Raw genomic sequence first — 19,016 nt, forward strand, 5'->3', positions numbered from 1 at the left:
AGGGACAACAACATTTGCATGCAAATGGGCGATCCAGTGGGCGGAAAAGGATGCTGCGGAAGGGCGCCCAGCCGAATGTCAAACGGCAGCCAACGGACTGCTACGTGCCCATGGCCTGGCAAATGAACTTGTTTGGTGGCTAATGAGATAAGCATGCAAATGCTAAGGCTAAAATAACAACAAACCAAAAAGGCGAAAAGATAGAGCCAAACAGAAACAGAAAGCAGACTCGGAACAAAAAAAGAAAGTGCGACTGCGAGGCCGAAACGTTTGATGCCCTTCAAAAGATATTGTGTACGAAAATATTCAAGGTTTTAATACAGAACGGGGCGGGACAGCTCTCTCCCAATGTAGGAACAACGTCTCATAGCTCATCATACCCCATGCGACTCAGGGTACAATAAACTCCGTCTAGTCCTGTCAGTAACATTAAACAGGACGACTCAATTAACTGGCATTTCCGCGACAACTTCTTCAAAGAATAAAAAAACAACACAAAGAGAAACATGAGTTAAAGAGAAAAAGGAGTAGAAAATAACTCGTAGATAATCGCAATTGCAGTTGAATGAAGTCCAATGCTGAATATCTTTGGGAAAACTCTCAAAACACCAAAACATTTGCGCATGAATAATGTTTTGTGTGACAAAGTTTTTCTTTTCGATGGAAAGTTTTTGTTTTGTTGGCTCTAAAATATTTATCTGGCCTTTAGCTTCTGGTCTATCTAAAAAAAACTATGCCAAAAGCAAAGTTCAACTGGCATTCAAGTTGGCATGTTTCGTGCACATTATGGATATAATTATTTAAAAGATTATTAGATGTTGTTTGGCGGCGCCCCTTGAAAGACCCCAATGTCAACAAGTTTTATGTGGCGTTCAGCCTTAATTGTTTGCCAGCACGCAAAAGGGCAAACGGGAAACCTTTAAGTATCTTTAACGTTGAAATCGAAATGATTTATGCGGCGGGTAGAGGATGGAGTCCAAGGGAAACACACACTTTTTCCCAGGGCACATATTGTGGCACAAAGTGGCTGGGTGGGGGGAGGGCCACATTGCGTATGCGTAATCTTGCACTTGCTGGGATCCTAGAAACCGCTCTCTCTGTCCCATAAAGATGTAAAAACATTTTGTTATATTTTTTGTTGTTGCTTGGCCCTGCTTTCACCCAAGCTTTCATTCTTTCGTTCTTGCTGTCGTTGATGCTCTTTTTTATGACAAGCAAATACATGCAAATCTAGAATTTTACAAACGATAAACGCCTTGAGGCAAGCTGCTGCTGCTGCTGCTGCTGCTACTCCTGGGTCTCTCTCATTCTGCCCTTATGCCACATACAATTGATGCCATTTTATGGTTCATGTGTGCGTGAGTGGGTGTGTGTGTTGTGTGTCGGGAAAATCCTACTAATGCCGCCATGCGTATGCGTACGCATTCGATTCTCATTTTTCTTTCGTTTTCCCAGGCACAAATCAAACACTGGGAAAGGAAACCTATCCCCAAAGTGTGTTACGCAAAAATATAACAAAAAAAAAAGGAGAAAAAAAGCACAGGAAAGGGAAAAGGAAACCTTCGAACCTTGTGCTGCCCAAATCTGTCCTGAAAATATATTTAAAAGTGGTTGAAAGTGGTAGAAACCTCTCCAACGAGCCTACAAATAAACGATTTCCATGTCCGTGTTCATGTCAATTCCAATTACAGGCCAAAATCACAAGCTGACACAATTACAAGCTCAGTGGGAGAGAGATGGAGAAGAAATCCCAACCGCACAACATGTTTTAGCCAGCTCCCATTTTAGCCTCCTTATAAGCACAGCTCGAAGATGAATCTATGCACAGAAGGATGAAAAATTCAAGTGAGAATGATAGGCGACTATGGGGATATCCACTAAGTGGAAAGGGTGCCAATTGGAGATATACATATTCTTTTATGGGTATGGTCTGAAACTTAGAAACAATTAAGTACATCCCGAGTCCATCCTGGGGTAGTGGACATACGAACACACAAAACTATGGACTCCAAACGTAAGTGGTACAAAAAGATACAGTAAACATCTGTTGTCCTTCAAGGAGCGAACTATTGCTCTGAGCAGGATAAGGAATATGCTTCGGCTGAAGCTGGAGCTTGAGCTAGGGCTTGGTCCTGGGACTTGGGGTGTCCCTTGGGCAGAGACTGAGATGGTAACCAAGCAACAGCTGCATTTGAAATGAAAAGCATTTGTTTCTGACACAACTCGTCTTCGCCTGTGGCCTCTCCCTCCTCCTCTCTATCTCTATCTCTTACTGGTTGTGGCTCCATCTCTAGGTTAGTTTATGTCCTACAAAGGCTGCAGGGTTGCAGGGGGTAGGTGGGAGTCCATTGGGACAGAGCTCGGGACAGAATGCGCTCACTCATTATGTTGATTATCCCAAGCGGCGGGGGATCTCCCAAGGAATATGAATTGAAATAAATGCGCTTACGGCTTGCTTTCGCCTTTCGGCCAAAAGATTTCCATTAGAAATGTGATAAATATTCTCCATCAAGAGGAGAACTAACAAAAACACACACAAAAAAGAAATGGTACAACCGCACCATTAACCCCTTCTTTGTGGTGGCTTAAAAAAGGGACACCGACGCAGACATAGAGACATGCTCGTACAGTGGACATGAAATGTTGTACAATTTTTTTTCCGCTTGACCTTTCCAGTCAGCCAGTGGGATTTATGGCCTTTCCCCCTTTGGGTCATCTAATGCCACTTTCATATATGGCCAACATTTGCCACTACTTTCTCCGCCCGTCTATCTCTCTTGCTCTCTCCCATCTATGTATCTGGCAGAGCTTCTGGCCAATTGATGAGCCACAAAGCCAACAAGCATGAAATGAAGTCCAACTCCACTTTGCCACTCATTCCCCCATTCCCCCTCCCTTTGCCCAATTCATTCTGTGGTTAATGTGATAAATCAATTTTATGCGAAAATCACAGAGCATAAATTTATTTAACTAGCCCATAAGTCATGGCCTGTTCCGGGCACTGGCCCACACCCGCACACCCCCACATGCCCACACTTTGGGCCATGTTTTATCAATTAATTTTCACTGGAATATACTCGTATCTGATGGAGATTTGGGTCTGGATTTGGTATGCGGATTGGGTAATCAAATTAAGCCTAGACCTAAGAGGATGGCTGGAAAACTTCTTAATGTAAAACTTTCTCCAATAGATTAAGTATTTAGTCGGTTTAGTTTATATAAATTTATAGCTATATTTTGTATAGATTTTATAGATATTTTACCCTACTTTTGCTTGATTTTTGTCCTTAATTTTGGAGTGCATTTTTCCACTTAATGTGGAATTTATTAATTTATATTTATTTATACATGTATTTATTAGGATTTCATAGATATTTTTCCTTACTTTTTGCTTGATTCTTTGTCTAAACTTTTGAGTGAAATTGCCTTTTGGAATATTATTTTAAACCATTATTTTTTGAGCCTCAAAACCAAACTCCAAATATTAAGAAGAAAAAAAGAAGGGGAATGGAAAAGGTTGGGACCTAAAAATTATACAACGGGTCGTATGCTTAATGAGCATTTAAAATTCATTTAGACTTTTCACCTTTTATCTCTGTGTGCACAATGAATAAAATTAAATTTAATCCGCGGCCAGTCGTCGTCGTCGTCTACTGGTCTTGATAAAATATTTTTTACCAACTCTCTCTCTCTCTGTCTTTCTCTCTCTTTCTCAGTGGCCTCTCGCATTCTCTGGCCGGCTGGTTCTGTACGTTCCTCTACCTCTTTTCATCTTAATTTGAATATCTGAATTGTTAAGTGAACTGTCGGAATGATGGACCTGTATAGATGAGGAGCAGCGTAGCGCCAACCTTTTAATTAAATTTAATTGCCAAATGCCAGAACCCAAAAGAAGTTGGAAAAACTGCGAGAGTTTTTTTTTTTTTTTTTTTTTTTGATCAAGTCAACTCGAAGGCGGCTAACATCCACCCCCCCTCCGCCCAAATTGATATGTTGGAAGCAGTTTAAGTGGAAATTCTATGAGCAGGAGGGGAGGGTGTACAATGTGCGATTACCACAGTTGAGTAGAGTCCTCAGCAGCAGCACTTTCAGCTAATGCATTAATTTATCACACTCATCCCCCCCATACGCACACGCACTCAAAACACAGCTCGGGTGGAAAATCCAGGTGCCAGAGACAGAGCGGCCACGTAACCAAGGGCAGAAAGAAGCTTTTGCATTTCAATGAAAGCATTTGTAAAATATTACTGCATACTTTGAGGGGCCCCTCCACATGAGATAGAGCGAGATAGAGCCAGAGAGGGAGAGTGGGAGAGTGGAAGAGTGGAAGAGCCGCCGCCAGATAGGACTACAGACAGACAGAAGTGTGTGTTGGTTGTGTCGCACTCAAGTCACGTTTGCCAACTGGCAAAAGCTTCAACAAATGTTAAGCTCAAGATTTATTGAGCTACTTAAGTTGCTGTTGATGATGTTGCATGCCTCTCCTATCTCTCTCTCTCTCTCTCTCTACCCCAACCCACGTCCAATGAAAAAAAAAAGGTTAACAGTCGGCACTCGTCTGTAAAAAAACATAAAGGAGTAGGAGTAAAGGTATATATATGCCACACATCGAACAAGACATAAAAGGTTCATATTTCCATTGAAAAGTATTTCTCAAAAACATTCCCATAAACATCTCGTCTAAGACTCGCCTAATGAGAACACCACAGTAATATTTCGATCATTATGGAGAGCAGGAGGTGGATGCGTGTGCCACCTTGCCACCAAGAAGCGAAACGTTTTGGCCATAAATAATGCCTTCGAGTGGCTTCAAGCATATATGTATGTATAAAAATTGTATAAAATGAACATCAAGTGGCTGGCTGCTGCGTGCCAAACATTTCGAAATGAGCTTCAGGTAATTTCTGGCAGGGGGGGGTGGCGGGCCAATGCAGGTGGCAGTGGGTAGCCCCGGACCAGACTAATGGCCACCTCTGGTACGGCACTGTCTAATGCGTTTCATATGCAAATCCACAATCCAAAAAACAAAAACAAAAAATAATGCTTATCTGTGGGAGCACAAGGGGGAGAAATGTGATGGGAAAATGGAGAAATGGGAACATGGCGTATGAGCAATGTGCCACATATGTTCACAATTTGTTGTCCATCTTCCAACCTGCCCTCATGCTCTCTCGTTCTTTTTCTCGATTTGTTTTTTGCTGTTTTTTGTTTGTTTATTTTTTGAAACATTTTTACAATTCAATTGAATTGTGGCAAACTGTCCAGAAACATGTTTCGGGGTAGATGTAACTATTTTTTTTCACCCTCCGCCTCGGGCAAATTTGAATTGTCCAAAATTGTAACGAGCTTTTCTGTAGAAGCGTTTCCAGTGCCCCATTCAGTCTCGGGTGGAACGGCAACGGCAACCCTTTCCAGTGGCCATTTCGCTGACATAAACTGCATTGAAATGTCATAAAAATTGAAACACGTTCCTCGTACTGTTCCTCCCCGTTTCCTCATTCTGCGCCAGCGGATCCTGCTGTTCCTGCTGCATCTCCTGCTCTTGGCCTGACATTGAATGGCAGTTCTGCACGCCCCCCCCCCCCCCCCCCCTCCCCCCTGTTACATTGTTGTTGTCGGTTTTTGGTTTTGGCCTGCTGCTTTGCATACAAATAACGGTAATCTTTAGCTAGCCATGTCACTGGGTTCCACCCTACACCCAGTGCCAGTACCAGTGCCAGTGCCAGTACCATATCCATGCTCATCCTTACTCCTATATCTCTCTTTCCCTGCCACTGGGCTCTGGGCTTTGGGCTCTGCCACTGACGAGGTCCCGACTTTGTCCATTTTTCGCTGATGCTGCAGTTTTGCACTTTACACGTGGCCCGAATGCCTGGCAGGAGGTCGCTCTGCGGGCCATCACGTGTGGGCAGAGCCGTGCAGGGTTAGAGCCACTCTCTCTCTCTCGCTCTCCAAAAGGGATATTATGAAAATTTATTGTTTTACGTGCGAGTAATTTTGTGCAATTTTTGAAAGACTGCACCGAAAAGGTTGTTCTGCTGCAAATCAATGCGAGGGCAGGGCGGAGGTGTAGGAGGAGGAGGCGCCACTTGCCTGGAAACCCCTGCAGTTAATTATGGCACGAAAACCTCTGCTCGGATGAGGCTCCTTCTCCTCCTCTTTTCCTCGGAAAAATAGCACCCAAATGCATTTAATCTGGTATCGAAATTACATTTGGCCCGGCGACTGGTTTCGTTTGGTTTCGTTTGGTTTATTGTTGACTTAACATGGACCATTCGCCTGTCCTGCTGTCCTCTGACAATGAGCATTCTCTCTCTCTCTCAATGGCTCTCTGGGTAGAAGGGTATTATGATTTTGAACAGATGTTGGCCATGCAGAGAAAGATGTCATTTCTGTCTTCAATCTGCTAGGGTATCAAATGCTTCGTTCCCGCTAATATCCTTTGTTTCCTGTTGTATTTATTAGTTAAACCCACAGGCAAAGTACAAAGCGCTTTTGTTCAACAAATGACAATGCAAATAACAAAAGAATGGCACTGCCAGAAGCGGCAGGAGGCAGGATTCTGAAAGAGAGAGAGAGTCTTGTTTATTATGCAGCAATTACCATGGGGGCGTACGAGTATGGTACGTGTTAAGCGTAGGCACAAGATAAATATTTTCCCTTCAACAATATTTGCTCTGCCTGCCACTCATCTCTCCCACCCAAACAATCTCCGATGGCCGACGCACAGCAGCAGCAGGGACACAGCAAAAAACTTTGCCATAAGCAGTGGCAGTGGCAGATACAGTGGCAGTGGCAGAGGCAGGGGCACAGCACAAAAACATAATCGTGGAATTATCATTACAGATTTGCAGCTTTTGTTCCTTCATTTCGTATTCCCATTGGTGGTCATCCAAGAAGCCGAACTGAGCTGTGAGTGCCCTGCCGTGCCCCATCTGTATCTTTGTATCTGTGTATCTGTATCTTTTTAATGCCCACGAGTCGCATTTGAGTTGTTGGGCTGGGAAAAGTTTGTGCCCTGCTTTCGGTTCATTTGAATATTGTATAACTTAATGCAAACATAAACCTTTTCTCTTTTTTTTCTGGGCATTTACCAAGAAAACTGTGCCTGTCTTGGTCAGCACGATACGCCAAAAAGAGTAGTTTAAAGCTTAGAGAGTGCTTTGCGATAAGGGCAAACATGTTGATCCTCTTTTGCAGTTCGTTTATGTACATTTTTAGGGATTTTCCCTTCTAAAAATTCCAAAATAATAGCGAAAGACACCTTTAAATTATTCAGATTTTTAAAGATTATAGCCAGTTATCGTAGATTTGTTTGTGATAGATATTATTACAGGATTTTATACGATTTTTTCTAGATTTTTAGATGTTGAAATTTTAGGGATTTAAAGGACAACCAAAAAAATGCATTTTGGTCTAAAAATTGAGCTAAACAGCATTTTTTTTTTTTTTTTTTTATTGAATTCCACTCGAAACATTAAAAGGTATAAATTTTTCAACATTAATAATTTTTGAAATAACGACAAATATTTATTTTCAAACTAATTTCGACAAAACGGAAATTTGTCTACAAAATTCTGCATTCTGTGAGAAATATATTTACTTAAAAAGAGGACCATCGATGGGCACTAGTCTTGATTTAATTCGATTAATAGAAATGGGAATATGGCGAACAGAACCCATCCGCCCCATTGAGGCATCACTGTCTCTAAAGGGTAGTAAATTCAAAGATTGTTTTTCAAATGTGGAGGAGCACACATCTTTTTCCAAACCTCTTTTTTTTTATATTTCCAAAGTTATCCCTAGGTAACCGCTAGTTGTGGCCTTTTGCAGGCTTTTGCCTCCTTTGTGACTTACAACCACCATCCTCCAGGAAGCACTCTTTTTCAGGAATCAGGAAATATCCGATAATTGCACTCAGTGCGTTTTTGCACCAATTTGTGTCTCATTTTTTTCCAGTAGCAATTGAATTTCAAAGTGGATTACAATAATTCGCTTGTCGATGGTGGGATGGTGGGATGATGGGTTGAGGGGGAGGAGGAGGTGGTGGGGGAGGAGGGGAATCCATTCAGAGAGTAGGAGTCGCTGTCTGAGTGCAGCCAGCAATGTTGAGTGTGGAGTGTGGATTGAGTGGCGCACTGAATTAGTGCGCTTTGTGTCATTAAGTCTCGTTTCAAGTTGGAAACCTTTTTGCGTGAAGGATGGAGAGGGGAATATCGAAAATGGGGGAATGGGTAAATGTAGAAATGTGGAAATGGGTAGCCGGCAATCAAGTGAACGCATTCATCAGCAGCCAAAGGACGCAAACTATCCACTCCATTGGCCCCTCCGTCCTCCAGTAACCCTTTCCCCAAAGCCCTTTTCAATTTCGAACATTTTACGGCAGTGGGGTTTCTCCGTTTCTATTTATTTTTTTTTTTTTTTTGTTACCCCCCCTTCCCGCATAGCTAGTACGCTCGTAAACCCCTTTCTGCCTTTGTGCGGCTTATCAAAAGTGCTCGGTCGTCACAGTCGTCACTCGCAGAGGCAGCAGCAGCTTCTTTTGCTGTTATTTTATGCGCAAAAGGCCAAAACACACAAATTCTTTTTCTCCTTTTTTTCTTTTTTTTGAGCCAGTAAAGAGAACGTTTAAGCCCTAAAACGTTTTCCCGGCGGCGACGGCGGCGGCTCAGAAAAAAGAACTCGAAATTTATCCGCTTGAGACGAAGATTTTTTGTTGCCTGATAAGGGTGAAGGGGATTAATATTTTGAAAGTAGTTTTCCATTAAATTTTCCCATTGCCTTGACCTCCATTTTTTGGCAATGGTTTTTCAGGAAACAAAATTTTTAAAATATTTATGGTAAATTTCGAGTCATATGCCATATGCCATACAATTTATTTAAGTTTCCCCCAGCAATGGATGAAGGGGCGAGGGGAAGGAATATGGGGAAGTCAACTTCCCTTTTAGAAGATTGATGACTTCCAGGAGCGAGGAGGGAGGAGGAGGAGGAGGACGAGCCACAGGTGTGAGTGTAAGTGTGAGTGCTCTCCATATTCCGTATTTATGATGAATTACCTGAGTCAGCTGGTCTATCCGGTCTCCATTAGATTACTTTCCATCATGTCACGCTCACTTTCCTGGCTGTCAATAAGCAAATGGCAGCGATAAATCCTCCTACTCTCCTCCTCCACCTCGTCCTCCTTCTCGGTCTCCTCCTTTGACAAAATAGATACGAAATATATTCATGGATTACATTGTAAGTGGTAGCTCTCAAGCCCCCCCATCCCTAAACGTTGACATTTTAATTGAAATTTATTGGTCTTAAAGCAGCTTATTGTTGGGCATTCATTCGGAATGGAATGTCCATTCAACACCTGACAACCGAAGGGAGGAGAGAGCGGATATGGCAAATAAATTAAATATTCTATGAAGGTAAATCGAATTCCATTCTTGAGCGCCTGACAAATCCCCCTTTCCGAGTCGATAGACAACTCAAGAAAATGCAACACAGAACTGAATGGACATCGACATCGACATCGACATCGACTGGAGGAGCTATAAACTTGTACGATTATAAATCAAAACTTTCCATTTTCTTTTCTTTTAGTTTTTTCTCTTAGCAGCCGGTTTGCTGCCGCTTCTGCTGCTCCTGCTGCTCCTTGGGAAACTTCCGGTGCCATCGGCTAGACAGAGAAGAAAATTCGACTTGGCGTGGATGGGCGACGGAGGGGAGGTGCAGGCAGGGGGCGGATAAACTTTGCACAGATGAAAAGAGCGCAACTTGAAAGCGAATAAACGACAATTGATCGATTCAGAAGTTCTGAGGAAATGCAAATAATGCGTATTAATGATGTTCCCTGCTGTCCCTGTCTCTGTTTCTGTCTCTATTCCCTGGGAGCAGCATCCTCTCTGACTTCTGTCTGAAAGTTGACCATTGACTAAAACATTTTGTTCTGTTTCCCCTCTTAAATTTCCATGAAATTTAAAATACAATTTTCATTGAAAATATGCCCGCTCCATGGCACTATATTTATTATCACTTAAATTGTGTGCAATGGTTTTTCATCCTAATGCATTTGTACATTAGTTAACAATTCCATAACTAACTTTTTTCCACCTGCCATTGCAGGTATTTGCAGGTATACCTGCAACAAAAACAACCGTACTTACATAAACTGCATACGGAAAAAAAAAAATGTGAAGATACATATATAAAAAGATAGTTGGGCAACTGGCCAAACCGCCAGCACAGCACAAAAATAAACAAAAAACAAAAAAAATAATCATAAATTATAGTTGTCAACTATTATGAGGGCACAAAAAATACATATAACATACAACAAAACCAAATGCCATTAAAGTTTACAACTTGTTCGGGGAATTGGTTGGCGGATAAATAAAAAACACAAAAAGAACAGTTGCAGAAACATTAAATAACAAGCGAACTATGAATAGACCTCAATTATAGGAGGAGCCATTGAGCTGCCTGAATAATTTATCCATTGGACATTCACATACATACATCTATTAATTAAGCTGCCACGTAATTGCTGTTGACTGAACTATGGTATCCCAAACTATGTTCACGACTATCTGTGTGTGGGTCTTGGGGGGTTCTCATTGTGTGTATGTGCGATTAAGTGGAGAAAGGTAAGAATCAGGGGGAATCCTTTGTTGTACCTGTAGAAAATTCATATTCAAAAAATGAATTCAATTCTCCTCCATGCACTCTCTCTCTCTCTCTCTACTTGTTGAAGGGAATAAAAACAATCAATTCAATTCAAGTAGAACCACCCCCAGAAGCCAAACACTACCCACCTCATAAAAGAAGCAGAGAAGAGAATCTGTTTGGTGACACTCGAAATTAGCCACGTGGCATGGCAGGCTGCCACCAGTAGCCCCTTTCCTCTCGCCCTGCCCGCAGGATATGTGTCACACACACTCACATTCCGGTGTTTAACCTGTGGTGTATGCCTGGAATGATAATGAGAATCCAGAAAACCAGAAAAATTCCCCAAATTCTGGCCAAACACTCGTATGCTTCAGTTCATTTTGGTACAAGCAAAAACCTTAATTAGCCCAGGTAAAGGTTTTATGAAATGTTTAGGGAAATGTTAGCAAAAAACACAGGGTCCATCACTTTCGACGTTTCACTGGGAAGTGCCCGATGTGCGACAAGTCGGCCATGGCGATGGCTGGACTCCTCCAGATGGCTCAGGGAGATGAATACTTACACGCCAAGTGGTAATTGAACGATCAATTGGAGCTCAAACATCAATTGTCGACGCTACAAAACGTATAGGAGCCCAAGTCGTGAGACGGAACTTTATATCTAACACCCACTGACAATTCCTAAGAGAAATTCCAAGAGAAACAACAAAAAAATAGAAAAACAACCGTTGAGTTTCCGGTGTGTGTGGAAATAAATTTTGTTTCGAAATTTTTAGTATTTGAAAATCTAGATTCGTCACGAAACAAAATTCTAAAGTTCTAAAAATATAATGGAGTACGCAATTGAATTTTTTGCCCTTGCCCTGTACTCTTGTGCCCTCATACTGAGGTGCATCGCTGGTTGTGTCCGTAGAACTTGGCCGAACATGGGCCGCTTGTACCAGAACCGAGTGATGCCTCCGGTGTTCGGAGCTAAGATGACACTCACAGAGCTTAAATACTTCAATGCGACGCAGACAGATGGCCGGACTTTAGTGGCATTCGAGCGCAAGATCTACCATGTAAAGGGCGATTCGGAGTTTGTTTCGGACGGCAGCCTCCGCCATGTGGCTGTGACGGAGTTTTGCGGTTATCTCAACACCACACTTCGTTTGGAGCCACCGAAGAGGCGGATTTTGGCAGATAGCGGGGAAGAACTCTTAGAAACGAGTCATTCTTGTATCGGCATCGCAATCGATCGTCTGGGCAAGCCCTTGCTCGTTGAAAACAAAAGAAACTTACAGAATGAAGATATCTTGACAAATCAAATAATATTGGATTGCTTCAAAGAAAGATGCAAAACTAAATCCAATGAATACGTAATTCAGAACGCTTTAAATTCAGCTCAAACGCCAACATACTTCTAGATTAATAAAATCACAAATAAATTTGGGAAATCTAAATTAATAGATTAATACAATTACAAAAAGGTGACTTTTTTTGGGTACCCCTTGAATACAGAATCATCACGAATGATTACCGAAAAATATGGCAATCGAATCATTACTTATTATAGCCATAAACACTATTAATACCTAAAGGAAAGCGCTTTTGAGGGCATATTTTTGGAGGGGGAACCCCAGTTGTATCGTTGATCTTTTTTACTTAGAATCTGAATCCTTTTTCTCTTCTAAATTTGTTCAAAAAGACCCCCGAGACTTTTTTTGTATGTACCGCTTCCTTCAATATGTTTTACATATCTGATTAAAATTGATGGCATAATGATCAAATGTTTTCATTGTACTTAATACGCAAAGGTTTTCCCCAGAAATCTCTCGAGACTTTTATAGATTCTGGTGCATGTATTTCTGTTCCCTAGAAATCCAATTGGCAATTTACGTACGGGTATTCATTAAAATTCCCCGAAATTCCACCCATCCACCATGTTTTTGGGCCGGTGGATCACGCCCTTGTAGACCGCGAAGTCAATTGCCGATGGTGTATGCCGAGTATTGTACGGGTAGTGAGTAGGAGATCCAGTGGCCAGAATGTTGCAGCTACTTTTCTGTACAGCCCTGAGCAGCTGTCCGCCTCTTCTACACGCCCTTGCGTTTCCCCACCATGAGTTCTTCGCATTCCAATCGCCAGCAGCAACGAATCTCGGTCCCAACTGACCAAACAATGCCAAGAAGTCGTCCTCGGACCATTCGGGCCCTTTCAAATTTAACCGGAAATGTCAGATTAGGCAGAGTGTTTCAATTATAAATCGGTGGGAGGGTGGATCTATTGGTGTAAAGGGCGTCTTTTAAACACTATTATGTGCTTGGTCTCAATTTAAGACCCCAATATAAGCCGAGTATAAAAACTGCTTTGATTGAATTCCAAGTGTTTGAGCCCCCAAGACAGACATGCAATCGATACGATGTGTGCCGTAACTACCCGTATATTATTATTATTATCAAAAGGAAAGAGAAAAACAAAGAAGGTGGAAAATAAACTTCATAATCAGGCACTCAATTATCCGCTAAGTTTTCGCTAATTGGTTGGCTTAAAGTCAAGTCGAGGGCAGGTCCTTTCTCGCTAACCCCAACCCCACCCCCCCACCAGCCTCCTCTTGCAACCAATCTGCTAGCCATTGCAGCTGTCACTTTTGAAAAGTTGCTCTCTGTCGGTGGATCTCTCTCTCTTTCTCTGCTGGATGCTGTAGCAATATTTTGGCGCATAATTCCCGCCCTGTGCTGCTGTACATAAAATTTAATTAAGACGCATAAAGTTTTTCACACTTTGACACAAGCCCCAAAGCATATGCTCTGCTCTGCTCTGCTCTGCTCTGCTCTGCTCTGCTCTCGTCTCGTCTCTGCCTGTTTCGTCTCGCTGCTGCCCAATCTCGCGGCCCGATCTTGGCTCTGCCATCCGCCGTCTTTGGGGGGAGGAAACTACTTTAGTTTGGCTTTGCGCGGAAACTTTTTGGTTCTGGCCAGACCAGGAGCAGGCTGGGCCAGGGCCTGGGACAGGGCCTGGGACAGGCGACGGAGTGGGACCAGAAAGGAGCATAATTTCACTACTAGTGCCAACACACTGGCAAAGCGGGCAAAATTACGCGCCCTGCTGAGCGCTTTTGTTAATTATGCCAGACTCCTGCAGGTCCCTGGCAGGCGATGCTCGACTGTTGCCACTGCCACTGCCACAGCCACTGCCACTCTTTTGTTGCTTATTTTTCTTTGGCAACCGCCAAAGTTTTGTTGCACAATTTGCTGCTTAAACAAAGCCAAAACAATTTAATTGTCACAGTCGAAAATTGCATCTTATGGCGCTTCATCCCCACCCCACCCCGCCCCGCCCTCGCTGCCAATGGAGATACACAGATAAATAACCAAAGTGTATGTATCTATATAGTGCATATATTGTAGGATTAAGCCCGATCCGAATCCAAAGACATATGTCTTGAAAACTTTTTCAATCAGCCATGTTTCATTGGGGAATCCTGGGAAAAGTCACTTAATTTTTTTCGGGCTGCTCGGGTGTCTAATGAGAGCACAGGATAGGACATTCAATGAAAATGTTGACAACTTTTGGCAGCGGTTCGAGCAGATTTTCCACGACTTGTAATTGATTTCCCTCCACCCTGGCCGCGACTTGATGATTGTTGCGGCTTTGGCTTTGGCTTTTCCTAGGCGCGGACACTTTCTTGAAGGGGGGCGGGGAGGCGGGGACGAAAACAAGTCCTTTCAAATTTAACAAACAGAAAGAAAGAAAAGAAATGCCTAAGAGCGTCACTTTGGCGAAGAGCCAAAATAACACACAGAAGAACAGAAGAACCCAGGGACAAGAACAAGAACAGGAACTTTTGTGTGCGCTGACAAGAAGCCTGTTCTGTTCTGTGAGTCCTTCCTCTTCCTAAAAGGCACAAATAGTTGCAACAAACACACACAAAAAAAAAAGGGAAATATGAAAAAAGTAAAGTAGCAGCGCAGAGCAGCGCAGAGGAGCAACAGGGGGGGGCAGAAACTATGTTACTGAAACTACTGGAAAAACTTGTTATCTTAATGGATATTTTGTAGTTCGTTTGTGGTTAAAATTGACTCGCTCCAAGGCAGGCAGGGCACTTTCCTGCCACCACAAAAAAAAAAGAAGAAACGAAGCAACAATTTGGGCATATTGTTGCATTATCTGTCGCCGGGTTTGTCGATTCTCGTCTTGGGGGGGAAGCCCCAGGAACCGCAATAAATTCTAATTCAATTAATTCCACAATTAAATCAGTGCCCAATCCTAGTCCTGTCTGTCGCTCTAAGTGGATTACACGCAGGACTCGTGTAAGGCCCTGACGAATACTCAAGCCAAAAAAAAAAAAAAAAGTTTAAATTTAATTATGCAATCGATGCTGTCGAGAATTTCCTTTGGTCTTCCCTTCCGTGCCAAATCCAACTTAATTGAATTAAACTTTTACCTTTTGACACATTCCCCCGCCCCCCTCCCTGTCGAATTCCCCCTTTTGTGGACGGCGGTGGCTAATGAAACGGAAATCGCGGCGCATCCAAAATGAATTGAAAACTTCCTCGGGGCGAGCAAAATTAGTTCCACTTGAACTCAGAGGCTAGAGGTTAACCTTGCACTTTATTCAACAAAATCTCAAGTGTCGCTCAACTGAACTTTATTATGATGCGCCTGTGCCACTTGGAGTAGAGGATCTCCGTGCCCAGAATCATGAGGGTTATGCCATAGCTGAAGAGGAGTATCAATAGAGCAGAGCTAACGGTGTCCATATCGACCTGTCAATGGGGGGAATGAGTAGAGGTCCTTAGAGGACCCACAAGTGGATCTTAGCTCACGTGCAAATCAGAGGTTTCAATTTTCTTCACACACGGCGGTTTCCTCGAGTGCCACACGTTGAAGTGATATGTGAGGATGCCCGTCTCTGTGACACGTCGCAGGCTGGAAAACCAATTGATACAGCTCCTTATAGTGCTCCTCGTTGGCTCCACTTACCCATAAGAGATGACCTTTCTCATGGGGGAATTCTTTTGCATAATGCAGACCGTCTTCTGCGGGGGAAACATACTGACCTCCGTCAGATCGCATATATCCTGTTCGCTAAAGGTCTCCGCAATGATCTTATAGGCAGCCGCCACATCCACATGAAAGGCAAAGCCTAAAAGAGGACTCATATTCTTCGTGAGGATTGACAGAAGTTTGACCTTGACTCACGTTCATTTTTGACCCTGTACAAACCCGTTTCAGGATCCATCCAATTGCTGGCCGAGTTATCCTTGGCATGGGCACCCGTCTCATGGCTGTGGACTATATCTCGATAGGTTTTGGCTGGATCTACTGGAGGAGCAGCAGCTCCTGCTCCTGCTGCTGGTGGTGTTGGATCTGCCGGTTCATCTTCATCGGCCTCGTTCTCTTTGGTGGTGGGGACACTGGTGATCTTCTTTGCATACAATTCCATGGAAACTGGATCTTTGGTGTTCAAAAAGTAGTCCCTATTGTACAGTATATCCTCCATGCCCACTCGCAGAGAGCTGTGCACCAGATCGCTCAGAGTCTTGATGGTTTTCGGCTTCTCCATGAGCAGGGTGCCCACAATACTGGCCGAATAGAACTGATAGATGCAGAAGGAGAACAGCAGACTGGTGATCACAATGCACCGGCCCGACACGAAGCTGGTGGAGAAGCCCAGTCCCTGCTGGCAGATGATGCCCACAAAGAACAGCACCGACTCCAAGAACAGGCCCACGCGTTCGGGTGCCTGCCGCTTGGCCTTCCGCTCCTTCACATAATTATTGAGCTTCTGGTAGCAGCGCTGCCAGAGGGTCACCGGATCAATTGTGGTGGGGCTCTCCACTTTGTTTGGTGCTTCCGAATCATCTACCACATCTGCCACCTCTGCCACGGACTGAGCGGTCACTGGACGCACAGTGGCCTCCAATTCCTGTTGCTGTTGCACATGATTATGATGGCGTGGTGGTGCCCCTCCCTTGGGTTTGATCAGCGCTGCACCATCGTGTGGCACCAGTTTCCACTCAATGGTGGTCAGAAGCCACAGAATACAAACTGTCACCACGCCACAGACCATAATCAGGACCCAGACATCGTTGGTGAAGGGCTGCAGGAACACAATGCGATCCTTTTGCGTGTTCCGTGGATGGCGAAAGATGAAGCACGGCCGACTCGACCAACTACGGCCGGCCACATCGATCCACTTGTGCCGCTCCAGCCAATAGAATATCGGCGCCCCACCGATGTCCGTTTCGTTGCGTATGAGAGCCCCAATCATGCCATCGAACCGGCCGTTCTTCACATAGCCCCACGAGGTGGTCCGCGACAGGACAAAAGTCCAGTTGAACATGTCTCGGACGGCCATCAGGAGATTGAAGTTGAAGCGATTCATCGTATCGATGTGGCCCGACACCGTGTGCGTTAGGTAGTACATCAGAGTGCCCGTCATGTTCTTGTTGGTCACCTGCCGGTTAGATAGTCGGGATATCAGCCGCCCAAAACGAGCAACGATAAATCGCCACCGTCCTACGCACCACAACCATGCAACGGACTCGGGCATGCTGCATATTCATGCGACGCCGCACCGTCGATGTCCTCCGATACCAGGTCTGCAATCGAACACCCTCTGACGGCGTGAATCTGCCAATTTCCGTTCGATTGACACGTCCGCCATAGTTCAGGCCGGGGTTCCTAAAGCGAAAGTCCGAACGGGGCCTGGGAGTCAACACTCCCAGGGGTTATGGGAATTAGTCTGTCCTGGAGGAGGCGGGAGGGGCAGGGAGGCAGTGAGGCAGTGATGATGCGATGATTGCTTGATTTGGAAACCAGACAGATGCGTGACCTCTGATGGTGCACCATGATGGTGGATGTCAGGAACTTTTGAGGGGACAGATTTTGAGGCTCCCCGAAAGTGTGCGAAACTGCCGGAGAGGTCTTTTGGGATGATGGCTCCGTTCTAATGAGGGTTTGCGCTTGATCTACGTATATGTCGAGCGAGGCTAATAGACTTCTGCTGCCATTTGCGAGCAAAGTTTATGGATGATTCTGATGATAAGGTATCCTTGAGGAGTCTCCCCGGCCACTCACCACACATCATATAGCGTATAGTTGGCTGCCTCTGACAGTCGCTTGGCCAGTATCAGCTCTGTGTTCATGTACAGGTTCAGGCCCTCCATAAAGTCCTCGATAGTTGGCAGGCGGAGGTCTTCTTCGTCCTTGGTCCTTTGCAGTTGCTTGGCTTGCAGCTGCAGATGCTCCTCGTCAGCTCCTCCTTCCAGCCTGTTGAACAGCGCAAAATCCTCTATCAATAGCCAGTGAAACTTGTCGCTGTAGAGCCGCTTGGCGGAAGCCTTTGAAATAATTTCACTTGAGCACTTAATAAGGCTGACAGGCAGATGAGAGCAGCCCAGAGCAAAGCTCCGCCACCGCCTCCTCCTGTCTTGTTATCTTGTTCAAAGTATCTTACCAAATCAAGTAAGCGACGACTCTGGGCGCCGCATGCCAGATCCACAGCCACAATTTGCCTAAGGGCATCCACCGACAGAACACTGTCCAACCACTCGGCATTGCTTTGGGCCTGGCTCTGCGACTGAGCGAAACCGAAACCAAAACCAGGCCCGGCTCCTGGTCCTGGTCGTGGTCCTGGTCGCCCTTGCACCCTGCCACCGCGCCTGGGGTCATTGCTGCTGCTGGCAGAGCCGCCTCCCGTTTGTTGGAGCACATCGAGCCGCACAATCCGCACAAAGAGCTGGCTACGGTAGAGGCTCTTAATCAGCTGCGCATTCTTGGCAGCGAATGCCGCACGCAGCTCCTCTTCATTCCCAGAGCTGGTCTCCGGATTGCGGCACGTGAAGTAGGTTAGCCGGGGTATATGCCGGTACTGCAGGCAGACCTGCAGGAGAAGGCTGCTCTGCAGCACCGAAGTGCGCAACGGCTCCTCCTCCTCCACCTCCAATTCCCTGTCTAGTTCCAGCTGCCGGCGGATGGGAATGGGGATGGGGCTGGAGGACTCCCTGGCCCTGATGGAGATAAAGAGCGGCAGAAGGAACAGCAGCAGAATCAACCAATGCATCGCGTATTGTTGTCGACTGACATTGGAATTCCTTTTGGCCAGTGCTTTATATAACGCTGGAAGGAGTTTTGAGCGGTATTCCATTACATTATTCATTCGGACGTTGGCTTTGACATTTGGCGGCTGTCAGAAATTCAATTGGCCCATAAATCGCTCATTGGAATTTGGAATTTCACTTTTCTTGTCAACTGACACCGGTCGTCTATATTCAATTTCATTCAATTACATTTCATAATTCATAAGCCACGCCCTATGGCGGCGGCTAAGGCTATGGCTATGGCTATGGCTATGGCTATGGCTATGGCTCCTGATTC

At 44.7% G+C, this 19,016-nt stretch overlaps 1 protein-coding gene across 1 annotated transcript; it reads right to left on the minus strand.

The window, feature by feature from the left end:
• Positions 1 to 15,246: 15,246 nt before the first annotated feature.
• On the minus strand, positions 15,247 to 18,702 carry LOC108165316. Its single transcript, XM_033387736.1, has 7 exons — positions 18,097 to 18,702; positions 17,718 to 17,980; positions 17,165 to 17,321; positions 15,837 to 17,094; positions 15,618 to 15,780; positions 15,461 to 15,563; positions 15,247 to 15,400 (listed from the first exon to the last, which is right to left on the minus strand). Exons 1-7 carry the CDS (start codon positions 18,700 to 18,702, stop codon positions 15,272 to 15,274), a joined length of 2,679 nt encoding a protein of 892 aa, XP_033243627.1. The 3' UTR covers positions 15,247 to 15,271.
• Between the last annotated feature and the right edge of the window lie 314 nt (positions 18,703 to 19,016).

The sequence above is a fragment of the Drosophila miranda genome, chromosome XR, assembly GCF_003369915.1.
Source record: "Drosophila miranda strain MSH22 chromosome XR, D.miranda_PacBio2.1, whole genome shotgun sequence".
Taxonomy (NCBI): domain Eukaryota; kingdom Metazoa; phylum Arthropoda; class Insecta; order Diptera; family Drosophilidae; genus Drosophila; species Drosophila miranda.

Coding starts and splice junctions, on each gene's coding strand:
- LOC108165316 (XM_033387736.1), bottom strand. CDS start 18,702: ATGCATTGGTTGATTCTGCTGCTGTTCCTTCTGCCGCTCTTTATCTCC. Junction 17,981..18,096: donor GTCGTCGCTTACTTGATTTG/GTAAGATACTTT, acceptor ATTATTTCAAAG/GCTTCCGCCAAGCGGCTCTA. Junction 15,781..15,836: donor GTACAGGGTCAAAAATGAAC/GTGAGTCAAGGT, acceptor GTCCTCTTTTAG/GCTTTGCCTTTCATGTGGAT.